Here is a 15,752-nt window from a genome sequence, read left to right as displayed (position 1 = left end):
CTTCCTACACATCAATAGACCCTGAGCCCGAGCTCTAGCCACCAAAGTGCTTAAAACAAGACCAAGAAACTTCCAATAAAATGGGCCAATAAATTTGACCCTAAACCGAGGCTTAACGCTCAAGATTCCTAAGTAAATTATGAATTTTTCTCCCATGGAAAAATGACACTTTTGGTTTCCCAGAGTTTGGGTTCCTTTTCTCCCCCGACACGTGCTTCTAAAAGCTTGAGTCCGCTTGGAGCTTCCCGTGGTTCTCTTCCCACCACTGTCTTTTGCAGGGCAGGTAGGATAAACTGGCTGCTTTCAGAATCTTGAGGAATAAAACTTGCTTTTCTGGCTCTCTTACTCAGATGACCCACATGAGAGGCAGCTAGACTAGGAGCTGCCTTGGCTAGAGCTGCTATGAGGAGCTTTGACCCCACCCACCAAACTGTCCCCCGGTTCTGAGAGCTGGTGGGGTTGAGAAGTCCAACAGGTAGGCCTCCCAAGGAACCGTGGGGATCCTGGAAACATAGTCACTGCTATCCACTGAGAAGTCTTGAGAAGTCTAGATCAGCTGAGGACTCCCTGTTACCAGCCCTCACGAGCTCCGGCTTCTCCTTCCTAGCTCTGATCACAAGTATAATTAAATAAGGGCATAATTAGTTGTTTACTGTGTCTTCCCAGATAGCTGGTAAGTTCCATCAGAGCAGAAGCTGTGCCTCTCATTTAAAGTTGTATCCCCAACCCCTGGCAGAGTGCCTGGCACATACTGGTATTCCATAAATATGTGTTAAGTGAACACATGGATCATTTGGAAACCAATGATTGATCAGAGAGGCTGGGTAAGAGCAATGCCAGGTTATGCAGGGCCTTCTGGTTTCCAAAGGCTCATTGAGTCAAAAAGGATCAAAACGAACACCAAATATGGATGTACAAAATACTACACAGGAAACCAGATCCAGGTATAATGAAGACCCCAGCAGAGTGTAAACACCTACACTGTTTCCCATTGGGTCGCCAAAACCCAGGACCATTTTATCTTCCTCTCTGTCACTCCAAGTCTTCTTGCCCTGGTCAGCCACTGTCCTCCTGTTTAGTGCCCTTTCCTCTATCATCTGAAAGTATGAAATGGAAAGAGTACTGGATGGAGGTTCAGAAGCCAGAGTTTTGACTCGAACTGGTTGTATGACCTTGGGCAAGTCACGTGCAGTCTTTGAGACATCCTTCCCTTGTTCGTCCAATAAAACTAGCGGGCTATACAATTTCTAGCACTTTCTCCCATCCTGACATGCCATCATCATGGGCTTTGTGTCACCAGCTCATGAAAACTTCTCACTTAGGGCCCTTTCTCCCTTTCTCCTTTTTTTCCCTCTTTGGATCCATACTTCGACCCAGCTCAGTCTTGCACCTAAGCCCTAGCAAAGCATCTGAAAGCCCTCCTGCCCCTGCCTCCAGCACTCTTATTGAGTTACCCCAGTAAGGGGACTGTGACTCAACTTGGCAGGGTACCCCAGTCCCCTGCAGGCTGGCTGCCTCCGCCTGTCTCTGGAAACGGCAGGACCAAGAACCTGAGCACATCGCAGGGCCCCCTAGATAAGCACTGCCCAGGAGGGGATGGCAGTTCGCAGGAGGTGGGTGTGCATTCTGAAGAATACAGTTTCAAGGACTGGGGTCAACTAGCAACAGGAGACAGAGATAAAGGTGAAAGTGACTTCAGGTAATAATAGAACCTTGTAGTTCTACATCACGTGCTTCTGCCTACCAGTACAAAACACTTTCACACCAGCAGGCAAAGGTGGAGAGGTCTAGGGGAAGCAGACAGATTATTATCCCTGGGTGGGTCGCACACTGTATTGAAGCATTAGACAGATAAAGCCAGTAGCCCAAGGTCACACAATTAGGCTTTGACACAGAGGGAATTAGAGCAGAGTGTCCTAATCTCACCCAGGGGCTCTTTCTAGTAGACTCCTGATGGAGCCTTTTGTGTATACCTTGGTTCTACCTTATCTTACCTGCCCAGGTAGTGAGCTTGCTTTTTCCCTTGGGGATGAACAGTGGGAAACTCGAGCAGCCCAGAGTGGGTTGACCAGCCTGAGTTTAGAATCCAGCCTTCTTGACTTGGATTCTACCAGCAGGACCCAGGAAGGCCAGCCTGTGGAATGCTGCTACTGTTTGCATTTGGGAAGCACAGAAGAGCCCCAGTGGCAGCTGAGAATGCAGAGGCTCCAGGGCTGACAAAAGTTGTAATTAACGTGCATATACGATCTTTTCATCTTCAAAGGCTTTAACTCCTATGAGCTAGTTATGCCACCTATCACCCCCATGGCTGAGGAATCATTTTTGTCGTCTCAGTTTGCAGATGGAGAAGCTGATGCGTGAAGGAGCTCTTTGCCAGGAAGTCTGGCCCTGATTCAAAGAGAGGAAATTCCTTGCTCCCAGCATCTTGGGGTAATGGTAAAACAGAGTGTGAATTAATCATAAGAGAAGGCTCAAGGGACCAAACTCCTCTGGGTGAGAGACTGCATTTATACTGTTCTGGAAGGAGGTGGAGTTTATGGTATGGCTAGCTGACTAGATTCAACTCCCAGAGTTACACACAACTATCATAAACGTAGACTAGAAAAGCCTACTGCTCTACTGTGGGGATGTCCATGTGATACAAGGGGATCAAATCCTCCATATTGTGCCCATGGCAGACATCACTAATGGATCACAGCACTCTCTGTGGCTGAGCCAAGGTTTGGCTTCTTAGCACAGCCCCACAAGCAGCCTCTAGCAATCAATGGAAAATGGTACAGGAGCTGAAATCTGTTTGTTATTGCTGCCCTGCCATACAGTCTGTTTGGGATTCTCTTAAATTGCCAAAAGTTGCCAAAGTTTTATCTCAACCAGTGTTGGAGCTGGCCTTTTTCCTGAACTCTGTCTAGCACAGTCTAAAGAGGGTATCGTGAGAACTTCTAAGTCTCTGGGGCAGTATAACTGGATCTCATAGATGTTGCCACTGTTACATGATCACCTGGAATCTGTCCAACCTCATCCCTCACTGCTCTTCAACATGGCATCTCTTATTCAGGTAGATGGAGTCCCCTCCTGACCCCGATCAAGCCGTACTTATTTCTCTGACTTTAAACTTTCAGCTGATCCTTTACACTTCTCTGGGTTGCTCTCTTCTCTCTGTCCATCTTCTTTCCCACGCTCAGTTCATCCTCAAACTTTACTCCTTCCATGAAGCCATCCTATACAACTGCCGCTCAGAGAGGTCTGCTTTCTTGTATAATCAATTACTTCACTTGTTTACTTTTTCTTTCACCAAACGGTAAACTCTCTGAGGACAGAAACTAGATCTTCTACATCCCTCACTTCTTTCCACAAAGGATTCTTTCCAATCACATGATAGTTTTTAGTGCATTGATTGGTGAGTGTATCCCCATTTTACAACTGGGGAAACAGAGGCAACCAATAAAGGAAGAACCTTGCCCACAGTCATCCTGTGACTAAGACAGAGAAATGTTGAGTCTCTGCTGGCCACATGTGGTTCTCACTTCTCCTAGAATGCAGTGTCTGGGGGACTGGCTGGAGATACAGATGACTGAATGGTACCCAGTAATCACCGAGGGCATTGCCTACTACAGGAGAACTAAACCCAGCCTGGTGTTGTATTTCAACTTCTGGTTAGTGGATTCCAGATGGATATGGGCATACCCAGGATGGACCGTGATCTCACAAGGATTTTCAGTGACTGACAGAAGGTCAGACCCCCACAGGGCATTTAGTCTCAGATCCACCACTCTCACAAACTCCTAAGCAACACAGTCTTTATAACTTCCTTTTTCTTTTCTTTCTTTTCTTTTTTTTTCCCCACTGAGCAGGAAGAGTTTCTCTGGTCTCATGAAAAAGAAAGAAATATCTTAGTAGGAGTCTGGAAGTTTCTCTGTAGAACAAGCAACTCACCATCTCAAAGGTCTGCCTTGCCCTGTGCCTTGGTATCTAGATGTTTGTTGGCTTTTGTTTGCCTTTTTTTTTTTTCAGATTCCCATGGCTGTCCTAGTTACTTTCCCTAGGATACTAGAGCTTGCCCTCTAAGCACTGCTTTGGCTGAATATTAGGGTTCATTTTGCACCAACATGTTGCAGGGTTCCCTTGAGGGAAGCTGAGAAATCCAATGTGTTCATGGAGCTTTGAGAGTGAGGGACACAGTCTTTTCTCTTCTTCAGGGCTTTACTGCTCTGACCTCTTGAAGCAATGTTTTTTCAAAGAATATTGCATCCAGATCCTGTGGCTAATCCCAGGGCTAACTTCCTGCAGTTTTAGCTGTGTGACTGACGCCTGTTGCTAACTTCTCTGGCTTAAACTTCATCTGCTCACCCGCAGGTGGTCGGGAGGATTCGGGGAGGTCCTCTGAGCAAAGCACCTTGGCCTAGGAGTCCTTCTTGCCCATTGGAGTTTAGAGTGTAACTGGGTCCGTATGCTTGTTGTTTCTGGTGTGGATTAATAATTCACTTCTGACATTTAATACAAACCAGGCATCGCTTTTGTGTGCTGGGGGCACTGCGGGGGACTGCATTATAGTTGTGTTATTCTTTCCATTAAGTCTTATGAGGCCTAAGTGTTTGTGGGCCCACAGAACGGTGGGTTTATAGAACACAAGGCCTGGAAAGGACTGCACAGATCAACTAGAATCCTGCTGTCTCATCTCACACATGGAAAACTGGAGGCAAATAGGAAGCAAAATGATTGGTTTGGCATCACACAGTGAATCAGTAACAGAGAGGAACTAAAATATCATAGTCATTTCTATCCTTGAGGCACCTTCGGTGTACTAGACACTTAGCTCTAAACACTACGAGCTAAACATTGTTATAGATACTTAATGTGTGCAGTGCTGGAGTTCACGCTGCTCTTAAGGGGCGGGGAGGAGAATCAACCTGTTTTACAGCCCTTCTTCCTTCCACATGGCCCTCCTCCAAAGCCAACCTCCTAACTCCCATACCACCATACGAAATAGCTGGTTTGGTATGGAAGGTCTTTAAACCATTGAAAGGAAGAACTCCTCCCATTTTTCCCTTTTAACTTAGTGACGGAAAAGCCAAATGCTTTTCTCTGAGTGTTCTTGAGAACATGATTTTGAAGCTTGGGGTTCTTTCTACATGACGCCGGATTTGGAGGGCAGTGCTGGGGCTGAGAGGCAGACAGACTTCTAAGAAATCAAGATCCCTCGGGCTTCCCTGGTGGCGCAGTGGTTGAGAGTCCGCCTGCTGATGCAGGGGACATGGGTTCGTGCCCCGGTCCAGGAAGATCCCACATGCCGCAGAGCAGCTGGGCCCGTGAGCCATGGCCACTGAGCCTGTGCGTCCGGAGCCTGTGCTCCGCAACGGGAGAGGCCACAACAGTGAGAGGCCCGCGTACCGCAAAAAAAAAAAAAAAAATCAAGATCCCTGGTTTACTGGACAAAACCCAGTGAGCTCTAAACTTCCTCTGCCTTGCCTGACATGTCAAACTCGAAGAAGGATACACTCAAATTAGAGAGCATGCGGAGAAAAGTGATTTCAAGATGTGAGTACATGAGCCACTAGGAAAAAAATAATAAAAAGATTTCTATAGATCAGAAAGATAAAAAAGGATGAAAAAAAATTAGCCAGAACCTATAAAAAATCACAGAAGGGAAATGGTAAAGATGGCTTTGCTAGCCAAATCTAGAAACTTCACTCATTCAGTCAGCCATCCAATATTTATTGAACGTCTACTGTAATTGAGGAACTGACAGCTGGGGACCACATCAATACAAAATTGTACAAAATATACATAAATGCACATAATGCATAAGCTTTCCCCTAAGAAGCTTCTAGGATCACCTGTGAAAGAGAACAGAGCATCATAATACAGCTCAGAGGCATCCCTTGAACTTCTTTTTAGATGGAAATATGCTTGCGGGGTTTTTATGAATTATCAGGGAGAAACAGTTAGTAGACAACAGGAGAAGGTACAAGTCACTTTGGGAAGTCTAGAGGGATGTACCTGACCTCTAAGGTTGACCTTGGGAAGATAACTAGTGCCATCGCAGAGGATCCACTGCAAAGACGAACTTCTGGGCAGGAGATTTCTACAGCAGTATTACTTCTCTCTCCAAACTCTGATTTGCGTCTATGTGACCAACACGCTGGTGGGTACCTGAACCCTTGTCCACCCCTTGCAGGGAAGTGTGGCCCTGAAACTCACTGGTGGCTGCGGGGCTGACTCAGTGACGTCAACTGGTCTCCTGCAGACTGTAAGATGGTACTCGGCTCTGCTGGAATCTGCTTCGTGGACTGGACACATTCAACAATGGCAATATTTGTGACTGGTGTATAGTATTTACGCCATTTAATACTTCTGGAGCCGGGGGCCTGGGCAGAAATGACCTTCTAGGTCAGAGGCAGGAGACCAGGTCCGAGCTGCATGGAATTGTTAATTTCTCCCTAGCATCTCAATTTCCATAATGGTGAACACTTGTGAAGAGGTCTTACCATCCTCACTCTAATATCTTGGTGGGTTCTCTTTGAGAGAGGATGTAGAAAAAGATGCTGCCTAGATCCACTACTGGTATGTGGTTTCTTCTGGAAGGCACTACAGACCCGCTCAAGTGCAAAAAGATGTACTGAACTTGGAACAGATGGGGATCTGTGATGAGTTTCTGCCCCCAGGCCAAAGGCGCAGTTCCCTTCCTGCAGACTGAGTCAGACATTTCCAGGGGGCTTTGCCTCCTTCCTTCCGGGATGGATTGTTTCTCAGACAGGGCACCCAGAGGCAACGCTACCCCCCCACCGTGCCCCCCCCCCCCGGCAAAGGTCACCTGCTGGGCCAAACAGAAGCCAGACCGCTGGTTTGCACTGGAGCCGGGAAGAAGGGTGGCAGCACACTTCTAGCTTTTGCTCGATTCCTGGTGTCCACGGTGAGCATAGACTGATTCCTGACAGCCTTCGCTCTCAGAGGACCCCTTCCTGTCACCAGTTCTAGCTGGTAGAGAGAAGGTCCTGGCATCACGGACCCGTAAGCTGAGGGCAAACATTTTTGCTGCTGTTTGATTGGCTCCTTTCCCAACTTTATCCTGTCATGAGCCAAGGTCCTAGATGATGGAGCAACACATCAGCAACCTCATCGTCCATCAGGTGACAAGTACCGAAGTGATCATGAACAAACAACTCAATTCACCATCCCATCCCTTTGAATCCGAGCCTCTCCCCAACTCCCCCCGCCTCCACCCCATATAGAAGAAAACAGAACTTGTATCCAGGAATTGGAATGAATGAGCTGCTCAGAGCATGAATGCGAAGACATTTCCATTACTTCTTTCTCCTTCATGTTTGCAATTCCAGCCCCCTCCTCTGACATCACGTGTATAAAGGGAGAGCAAAACCAGCTCTGTGGACATTAGGATCCTGCCCACCTCGGATTCCTTAACGGGATTTATGAAGACAACCAGCGTACTAGCAGGTATCACCACCGTTCGGGTTTCTGGGGCACCCTGACATCTTGATATACGAAGGGAGGCACAGCAATGCAGTGACCAAGAACATGAACCCCAGCTAGACAACCTGGGTTTGAATCATTGCTCCATCGCTTACCAGCTCTGTGGCCTTGAGCAAGTTACTTAAATTCTCTATGCCTCAGTTTTCTCATTGGTACAAGAGGGATAATAATAACACTTCTTCCTAAGGTTAGTGCATGGATTAAACAAGTTACTATAGAGGAAAAATTAGGATGGTGTCGGCATGTGGTCAGTACTCTGTGTTTGCTATTATTAGTAGTAGCGGTGACGGTATCTCAAATACATACAACTAGCTGCAAAGAAACAACCACAAAAGGCACAAGAGCTCTAACTCTCCAGAAAGGTCGAGGGTTAGGAAGATGAACTTTCAGGCACAGCTCAAGGAGACTCGCCATGACACCAGAGCAAAGGCTCAAAATGACTGGTCTACGCGAATTCTCTCTTTCCCTGGAGTTTTGCAATTAATGTTTACTCTCAAAAGCTGAAGACTCGAGAAAGATTTTTCGGGCCTGAGTTTTGCAAATCACCTCCTTGGTGACTCAGCCCTTCCCCACCCACCTGGGGCCTGTCTGTGTACACTTGTTCTTAGGAGGGACACTGGTCTCAGGACACACCCAGGCAGGTGGTGCACCCCAAACTCAGGGAGATCTGGCTTCATCAGGTTCTGTGCCCCCATGACACCCAGCCCCTCGTCCTGTCTTTGACTCCCTGCCCCTACGTTTCACAGGGTGGATGACCCATGGGAAGGCAGGACCTGCCCTGGTTGTGGGCGACTTCCCACGTGGCAAGCTCCGTGGAAAGGAGGCACGGTTTGCCTCCGCAGCAGATGTCAGGCTTCCCGGGAGACCTGTAGCTGCTGCAGGAGACCCACACGGAAGGCAAGGACCTCTGGGAAGTACTTCTGCTGCTCTCCCAGCTGCCACCACCTTCCAGAAGCAGGTGTGGCGTTGGACGGGAGGGTGTGGGCCTCTCACGCAAAGAGTCCAACCTCAGAGCAGCATCTCCAAAATAATTAGAGCTCCAAGCGGGCCACTGCACGGGAGTGTTTTATTTCGAGGCTTCAATTTGGGGATTGGTGTCATCATCCTGCCTGGCTCTCACTCTCTTCTTGGCCCAAGAAGTGAGTCACCCAGTCCTTAGACGGACGTCCCCAGACACAGCAAGCAGCCACCAAAGCCACAAACAGACGGGCGATCTCCCTCCTTGGGCAGACCAAACATGAGCCCTGCGGTGGGCAGCTGGCCGGCCAAACGCCCGTCTCAGCCCTGTCCTGGAGAAGGCGGCCATCACCACTGCTGTCATATACAGACAGATGCATCTGTATCTTAGGTAGGCCGTCAGGCATGCTTTCATATATAGCGTGGATGTAGTAATTTCTATATTCTAGACATTCATTTCAGTTCAACAGTTACTGGTAACAATTACGGGCCAGGACTGGGATCCGGGACCACAGAAATGAATGTGGTTCGATCCCTGATGTCAGGGGGCCGCACAGCACTGCAGAAGAGATATAAGAGAAGATCTGTCTGGTTTGGGGTTTTCCTCCAATGAGAAGCATGAAAGTCATTAGTGCCCGTTGGCCCCAAATACACTTATTTATCTTGATTTGCCTGTGCAGCTTTTAGGCGAATTAACTGGGGACCTATGGGAACCAGATACCTCCTTGTCAGAGGTGAAGCTGGCCACCATCCAGTGACACCAGGGATTCTCAACAGGGGGGCGACTTTAACCAACCCCCCCCATTTGGCCATGTCTGGAGGCAATATTGGTTGTCACACGGGGTTGGTGAGGGGGAGGTTTGCACTACCAGAATCTAGTGTGTGGAAGCACAGAGATGCACAGTCAGCCGTTATCCAGGAAACCCTACACTAGACCATGAACTACTCAGGAGTGAGGAGTGTGTCCTTCTGACCATGAGCTCTCAGGACCTATCCGCTGGGTGCACCAAATAGGCAGTGAGTGCGCGAACGTTCGTTGGATATATTGTCCAGTTAATGAACTTACTCGAGAGGAGGTAAATTCATAGCAGGGTAACAGAAATATACACACCCCTGTCTCACTCCCTCTTCTTCAGATATTCAAATCCTCTCTTGTCCACACTGCCCCCACCCATCACTGATTCCCCAGCCCTCCCAGCTGTGCTTCAGCTTGGCAAGGCTGTTGGCTTTACAACCTAAAATGGCCAGGCTGTCACCTGATGGCGCTGTCTTATGTGTGTAGGACCATAAGGTTCTTGGATAGAAGCCCCACATCTCACACACTAAATGCCCCTGTAGTACCCCACACAGCATGGGACCCACAGAGGACACATTATAAATGCTTAAGGATTGACCAGCAATACCCACATTATGTGTAGACACATGTGTTCAGATGCATATATACCTACAGGCACACCCACGCCTTGTGTGTGTCCACACCTAGCAAGCAAAAACCCTATATGTAGCTTTTCTTGGTACTTCACATATTGGGGTGATCAAAAAATGGAGAGCAGAGGAATACAGATGTTCCTCTCCAAAAGTACACATTTTCTGAACCAAATATCAATTTAATCAGACGCTAGACTGATTCACGAGTTGTAGAAATGTGATTTTCATTTATGCAAAAATCCATGCAAGTTTCTGACTGCTAATCACACAAAGCCATGTACTTATTTGTAGAAAAATGTATAAATATTTAGTCAAAATATACACTAGGTTGCAATTGGTAGAGTATTTGCATATTTGAAATCCTGACACTCCTGGAAAATCTGGAGTGCCCAACAGCTGCGTCCGTGCCAAGCCAGACTCCGCAGCCACAAACTTCCCAAACCCTTGCTGGCCAGCTTTGGGGGAGGGCCCTTTTGAAGAAAAATATCAGCTTGCTAAGGGAGTGAGAAGTGGGGTTCCAATTTAAGGTCGGAGGCATCAGCCTCCCCTGGTGATTCTAAAGAACACTTGTGTGCTTCCCATGCAAGAGGGGACACAAAGGAACTTGAGTCAGCTGCTGGCTGTGCAAACCCCCAGAATTTCTCTCTGAGGCAGAAAAGATCCCCTTTGAGAACTGCACTTTGTGTGGTGGCGTGTGCCACCTGCTTCAGTTCATTCTTTCACAAGACCCACTTCCCTTTCAGGCTCTGGGTAGAGTCAGCTAAAAAGGAGGTGCAGGGGAAACACGACGGCAGCCGGTAGCTCAGCCCCCATCCCAGCCAGGATGGATGGCTGGGGAGGCCGGCTTCGCTCCCACCGCCTCCTCTCCATCAGGGAACCCCCGCCTGGAACCGTCTGACACCCAAGGCCAAACTGAAATTTCACTTGAGTGACCACGTTTCACCTAGAGCCCCACAATGACTTTCCATTCAAGACCCCTGAGTTTTCTAGAGAACCGTGTCAGCCCATGACCGGGGTCCTCGAGACTCTCCCTCACTGGGCACGTATGACCTGCTAAATGCTGAGGATTTCCATTGAGCATGGGATGAGGGGGCTTCCTGGGTCATTGTACCCAGAATGCTTGCGGGGTCAGGGCCTCTGCAGGGCCCCTTTCTTAATTTCCAGGCAAAAGGCCTTGCCCTGACTTGTCTCTTAGACAAGGAACAGCCTCTCCCTTTTTTCCAAGCCTGCAAGTGAGAGCATGTCTAGAAGGGCAGCTGGACTCTGATAAGGGAATTGAATTAGTTTAGAAACAAATAACTAGGTTGGCATCTCTTGACAGCTGTGGCCAGGGCTGGGGAGAGACAGGGCAGAGCAGGGCAGCTAAGAGTCCTCGGCCTGCCAGCGGGAGAGGAAAGCCACTCATACCAGGCTTCATGTTCACTGGCCTCACACAATTTCCAAAGTCCTCCAGAGGCAAGGGAATGAGTCAAAGGAACACAGGCATGGGAGTCTACCATGGGGGAGGTTAGAAAACTCCATCCCTCACTAGCTGTGTGTCCTTGAGGAAGTCACGTCCACTCCCTGAGCCTCAGTTTCTTTAGAAAATGGAATGAAGAGAGCGCTAAATGTACATGGAGCTGTCATGAGGCTTATACAGGATAACCTAGTCAAAGCCCCTGGCTGAATGCCTAGCCCAGAGTCAGTGCTCAGTAAATGGCATTTCCTGGGGACTTAGGGCCCTACTTCACAGAGGAGCAGAGCGTCAGGCTTTTAAAGCTGGGGTGCTCCTAACTGGGAGGGATCCAGCAACACTCCAGGAGACCCCAGACAGTATAGAGACTCTTCCCCAAGCAGCAACTTTGCTTGATTATAAGAAATATATCATTATTCTTATATTAAACTGGGTATATTGTGGAGGAAAATGCAAAATTGTAATGAGCATTTAAGACAGTATTTCAGGCATGAAACAAATGTTGCTACGTCAGTAGACCACACTCTCCCCACCCCCTGCAGGGATAGAGGTGGAGCTGTTACAGTCCTTGAGGATCAAGGTGTTTCAGAGACCTGAGGTTTGGAAAGCATCCTGCACTAACACTTGGCCTGAGAGAGCGGAAATCACCTTTCTCGCCCTTTTGGGATCTGTTTTCTCCTTGGGAAAAAGAAAGGGTTTTTCTAAATGATCTTTGGAGTCACCATCTCTGGGGTCGACGACAGTGAGTCAGAAAATATTTCTTGAATGAATGGAAGGAGATCTGTCATAAACTAAGAATTTCACGCTGCCAAGGCATCCTTTCCTGCGTGGGGCAATTTGGAAAAAGAATGGAAACTTTGCCTACTGGCTGCTAGCCTCAAACACACCTACTTAGCACTGTGCCTTCGCAGGAAGTAAGATGTCCATTGTGTTTTGGGGGCACAACTGAATTCATAGATGCTAACTGACCTCAGCAGCGCTGGAGGTTTGCTTCCTTTCTTCTTCACCTGGGAAAACACAGCCAAAGCTCTAACTCCCAGAAAGAGGGGTCTTTAATGCTCAGAGGGATCAGAAGGGTGCCGGCCACCCACAAGCCCCAGAGGTCTCAGACGCACCCCTCTTTCTAAACACCAGGGGCACAATTCCCTAGCAGCAACCTCTCACCCACAGAGAAAAGGAGGCGGAGCGGTATGGAGGGCTCATCGCACTGCCCTCTACCCAGTCCTTCCTCTCTCTTCCTGCCCAGCCCGAGCCCGCTGTTAGGTCACATCTCCTTTCCAAGTCTCAGTTCCTTCCAAACAGCTTTACAAGCACACGAAAGCCCGGGTCCAGGCAGTTACGGCTACTGGCACTTTTCTGTGCTTCCTCCAAGTGACGCTGCCCAAAGGGACCACGGAAACGCAGGGCGGGAATGAGCCCACTGGTCTCGGGGAGAACTTCAAGGGTCAGGACAGTGTCAAATATTGGGGGATGGGGCCCTTTAGAAGAATCAGGGCTAAGGGTGGAAAGAGTGGGGAGTCAGAATCCTCAGAATCAAAGCAGAAGATGTCACGGGAAGTAACATACAAATAAACTTCCCTAGAGGCCATGGAGACGCCAGCATGGTCTGTCTTCCCTGAGGCCAAGCTCACGGCTCTCCCTGAAATCTTTCCCGCTTCTCTGCCTTTAAAGGACTCCTCGGAGCTCCAGTTCCCTTTGGAAGCCTCCTCTAAGGCCTCTGGTCCACCACGACCCGACCCTTCCTTCCAAAAACTCCTTTCCGAGTTTGTCCATGCCATACATACAGCCTGCTGGATTCTGACTAAGCAACAGGCTAAGGGGCCTGGTTCACACGAGCACCAACCCTCTTGGCTGTGTGAACACCAGCAAGTCGCTTAACCTCTCTGAGCTTCAGTTTGTTTCCCTCCTATAAAACAGGACTAACAACACAACACGTCTCACTGGGCCCTTGTGAGGGTAAAGTGAGAGAACGCATGTAAAGAAATTAGCACAGTGCCTGGCGCAGCCTAATTGTACAATAAATGGTGGCTACTGCTGCCATTCCTCTTACTACTAATTATTATTATTAATTATTACTTTTTCTGTTTCAGGAATCTAAATCCTAGATCCCCACTTATCTTCAGTCTAAAGCACCCAGGTAGGACTGTGTCTTTTACTTTCTTGGTACCCCCAGAGCCGGGCTTAATAAATACTTGTTGAATGGAATTACCCATAGGTTGAGCTGTCTTAATGACCCAGCTGGTACTTCTTAAAAGAAAAGTTAATTTTGCCGGTGATAAGCAAATCAGCCATGTGATTATCTGTAGATATATAGACAAAGGAATGCTTGGAGTTCAGCCTCACCAGAACCTCTCACACACAGCCACTCCATCCACAGCCACCGAAAGGCACAGACCCTGCTGGGATGGGATATTGGCAGCCCGACTCCAGGATCCCTGATGACCCCCCTGGAGCCCAGGGGGCCCCTCCTGCTCTGAGGCTGACAGGCGGAATATAGGAGTCACATTACTGTCTGGATTTCCCCTAACTCACTGGCAGAAGCAGGAGGCTGCAAGGATGGAGCAGCTGGCCCAGTCATTGCCTCTCCTACTCACACTCCTTGCCCCAGGCTGGCACCTCGTGGTGACCCAGAACCTCGCCACAGAGCTAGTTCAAGTTCCCACAAGCATTAAGATCGTTAGTGACCGGAGCCAACTGTAAGAGCTTTGGAACCCAGGCGCAGTGGGGGAGCCGCAGGAAGCCAGGACCCCTTTCTGGAAAGCTCACTGCCACCAGCTCTCACGCATGGCAACTGTGCCCACCTCTACGGTCACCTCGCTAACAGCCCTGTCCCTGCCCCAGCCCCTCCTCTGCCCCAGTCCCTGTCCCTGCCCTGCCCAGTTCTTCGCTGCCCGGCCACTGCCCAGCCAGGCTTCAGGCGCCCTTGGACACAGGAGCCTGTTAGTCCACACACGGGCTGCGCGCACCCAGGAATACAGTTACTTTCTGCCCTGTGCTCCTCCGGCTGCAAAGACCTCACCCACGACTGCGCGCCGGCAGCCTGCCCAGCAAACTTTTCTTCGCTCTTTCTCTTTTCCTTTCAACAAAACGGTGCTTCCCACCGACAGGCTCTCCAAGAGCTTAGCGCAAATCCTCGCCCCGCTCTCCACCAAATCCCAGCCGCTCGCCGCCCATTTGACTCCGGCCCCCCAGGGCCAACTCAGCCCGCGCGGCTGCCGGCTGGGTCCCGGCCACTCGGGCCACTCCCTCCCGCCGCCCCCGCGGGCACTCACCGATCTGCGCCAAACTCAGTTGCACGAGGCAGAGTCCCCAAGCTGCGCGCCACCAGAACGTGTCCATGGCGTCGGAACGGCCGAGAAAGCAAGCGAGTGGGGCCGGAGGGGCCGGGCGCTGGGCGGGGGGCAGCGGAGCACGGGGCGAGCAGGGCGCCCGAACCTGTCGGAGGCTGGGGTCCGGCTGGCAATGAGGGCGCCTCGGAAGTTGGGTGCAGTTTTTATTCGAGGGCTGAGAGAGTGACCTAAGAGGGAGGGAGCGAGGAAGGACACACCCAAGCGAGGGGGCTGTGACTAAGCAGCCGGCAGAAGTTTAAAGACATACCAGCTCTCCTTGGCGCTGCTCCCTCCGCCCCCGCCCCGTTCTCCTCGGAGCCGGTAAAGCGGAGGGGTGCCTGGGCGGGCGCCCGGAGGGCCGCGGTGTCCCCGTGCACCCGGGGCGCACCGGCTTTCCTCTCCCGGCGTCTGGGAGCGCAGCCTCTGGACGCAGGAGGGAATGACTGAGTCCTAAAACCTCGCGCCGTTGGGTTCAGCCTCTGGCCTCTCCTCGCCGCTAGGTTTCTCTTTGACTCTGGCTGGGGAACTCTTCTTTCTGGGTTCCACAGGCAGCTGGATATTCTGGGAGAGGAGCTGGGACAGTGGGAGAGTGGTTTTTCCCCGCCCTTGGTGGGGAGCTTGCGATTCTTCCCGGGGGAGAGAGGAAGAGCTCATTCTTCTTCCCTTGAAAGAGAAGGAAGTCCACATACCTCAGGCGAATTTTTGATTCTTATCAGGTCTGCTTGGAGAAAGCTAATGATAGCCAGCCATGGGGCTGGTATTTGGCTCCACTGACCTATGTGTCATCTTCCAGTCCCAGGCTGGCATCTGGATCCATCCACCCATTTTTCCACCCTCTCACGCACACCCTCATTCATCCACCCAAACATCCTTCCATCCACGCATTCGTCTGTCTGCCCGTCTTACCTTACATCCCTCCAGGGCTCACACATCAATCCGTCCTCCTGTCCATCCAGTATGCACTCACATCCATCCAGCCTCTTGTCCATCCATTTATCCAACCACACATCCTTTCATCTGTCCATCCATCCAACCACATATTCTTCCAACGCCCCTCCCATACAACTTCTCATCCATCTTTCTTAAGCTTTTCACAT

At 49.9% G+C, this 15,752-nt stretch overlaps 1 protein-coding gene across 6 annotated transcripts in view; it reads right to left on the bottom strand.

Moving 5' to 3' along the window:
• The window catches only part of CD44 (CD44 molecule (IN blood group)), an 86,464-nt gene extending 71,650 nt beyond the window's left edge, over positions 1-14,814 (bottom strand). For 3 of the 6 annotated variants that reach the window (XM_082660498.1, XM_082660500.1, XM_082660499.1), the window contains exon 1: positions 14,599-14,813. In XM_082660498.1, the coding sequence (XP_082516624.1) occupies positions 14,599-14,665 (67 nt within the window). In that variant the 5' untranslated portion in view covers positions 14,666-14,813. Of the gene's footprint in view, positions 1-14,598 lie in introns of all 6 variants that reach the window. The other 3 variants (XM_082660502.1, XM_082660503.1, XM_082660501.1) reach the window with 2 other exon arrangements.
• Between the last annotated feature and the right edge of the window lie 938 nt (positions 14,815-15,752).

Source organism: Grampus griseus, assembly GCF_964374135.1.
Source record: "Grampus griseus genome assembly, chromosome: 8".
In the NCBI taxonomy this organism is placed as follows: domain Eukaryota; kingdom Metazoa; phylum Chordata; class Mammalia; order Artiodactyla; family Delphinidae; genus Grampus; species Grampus griseus.
This window is presented reverse-complemented; position numbering and strand designations above follow the sequence as displayed.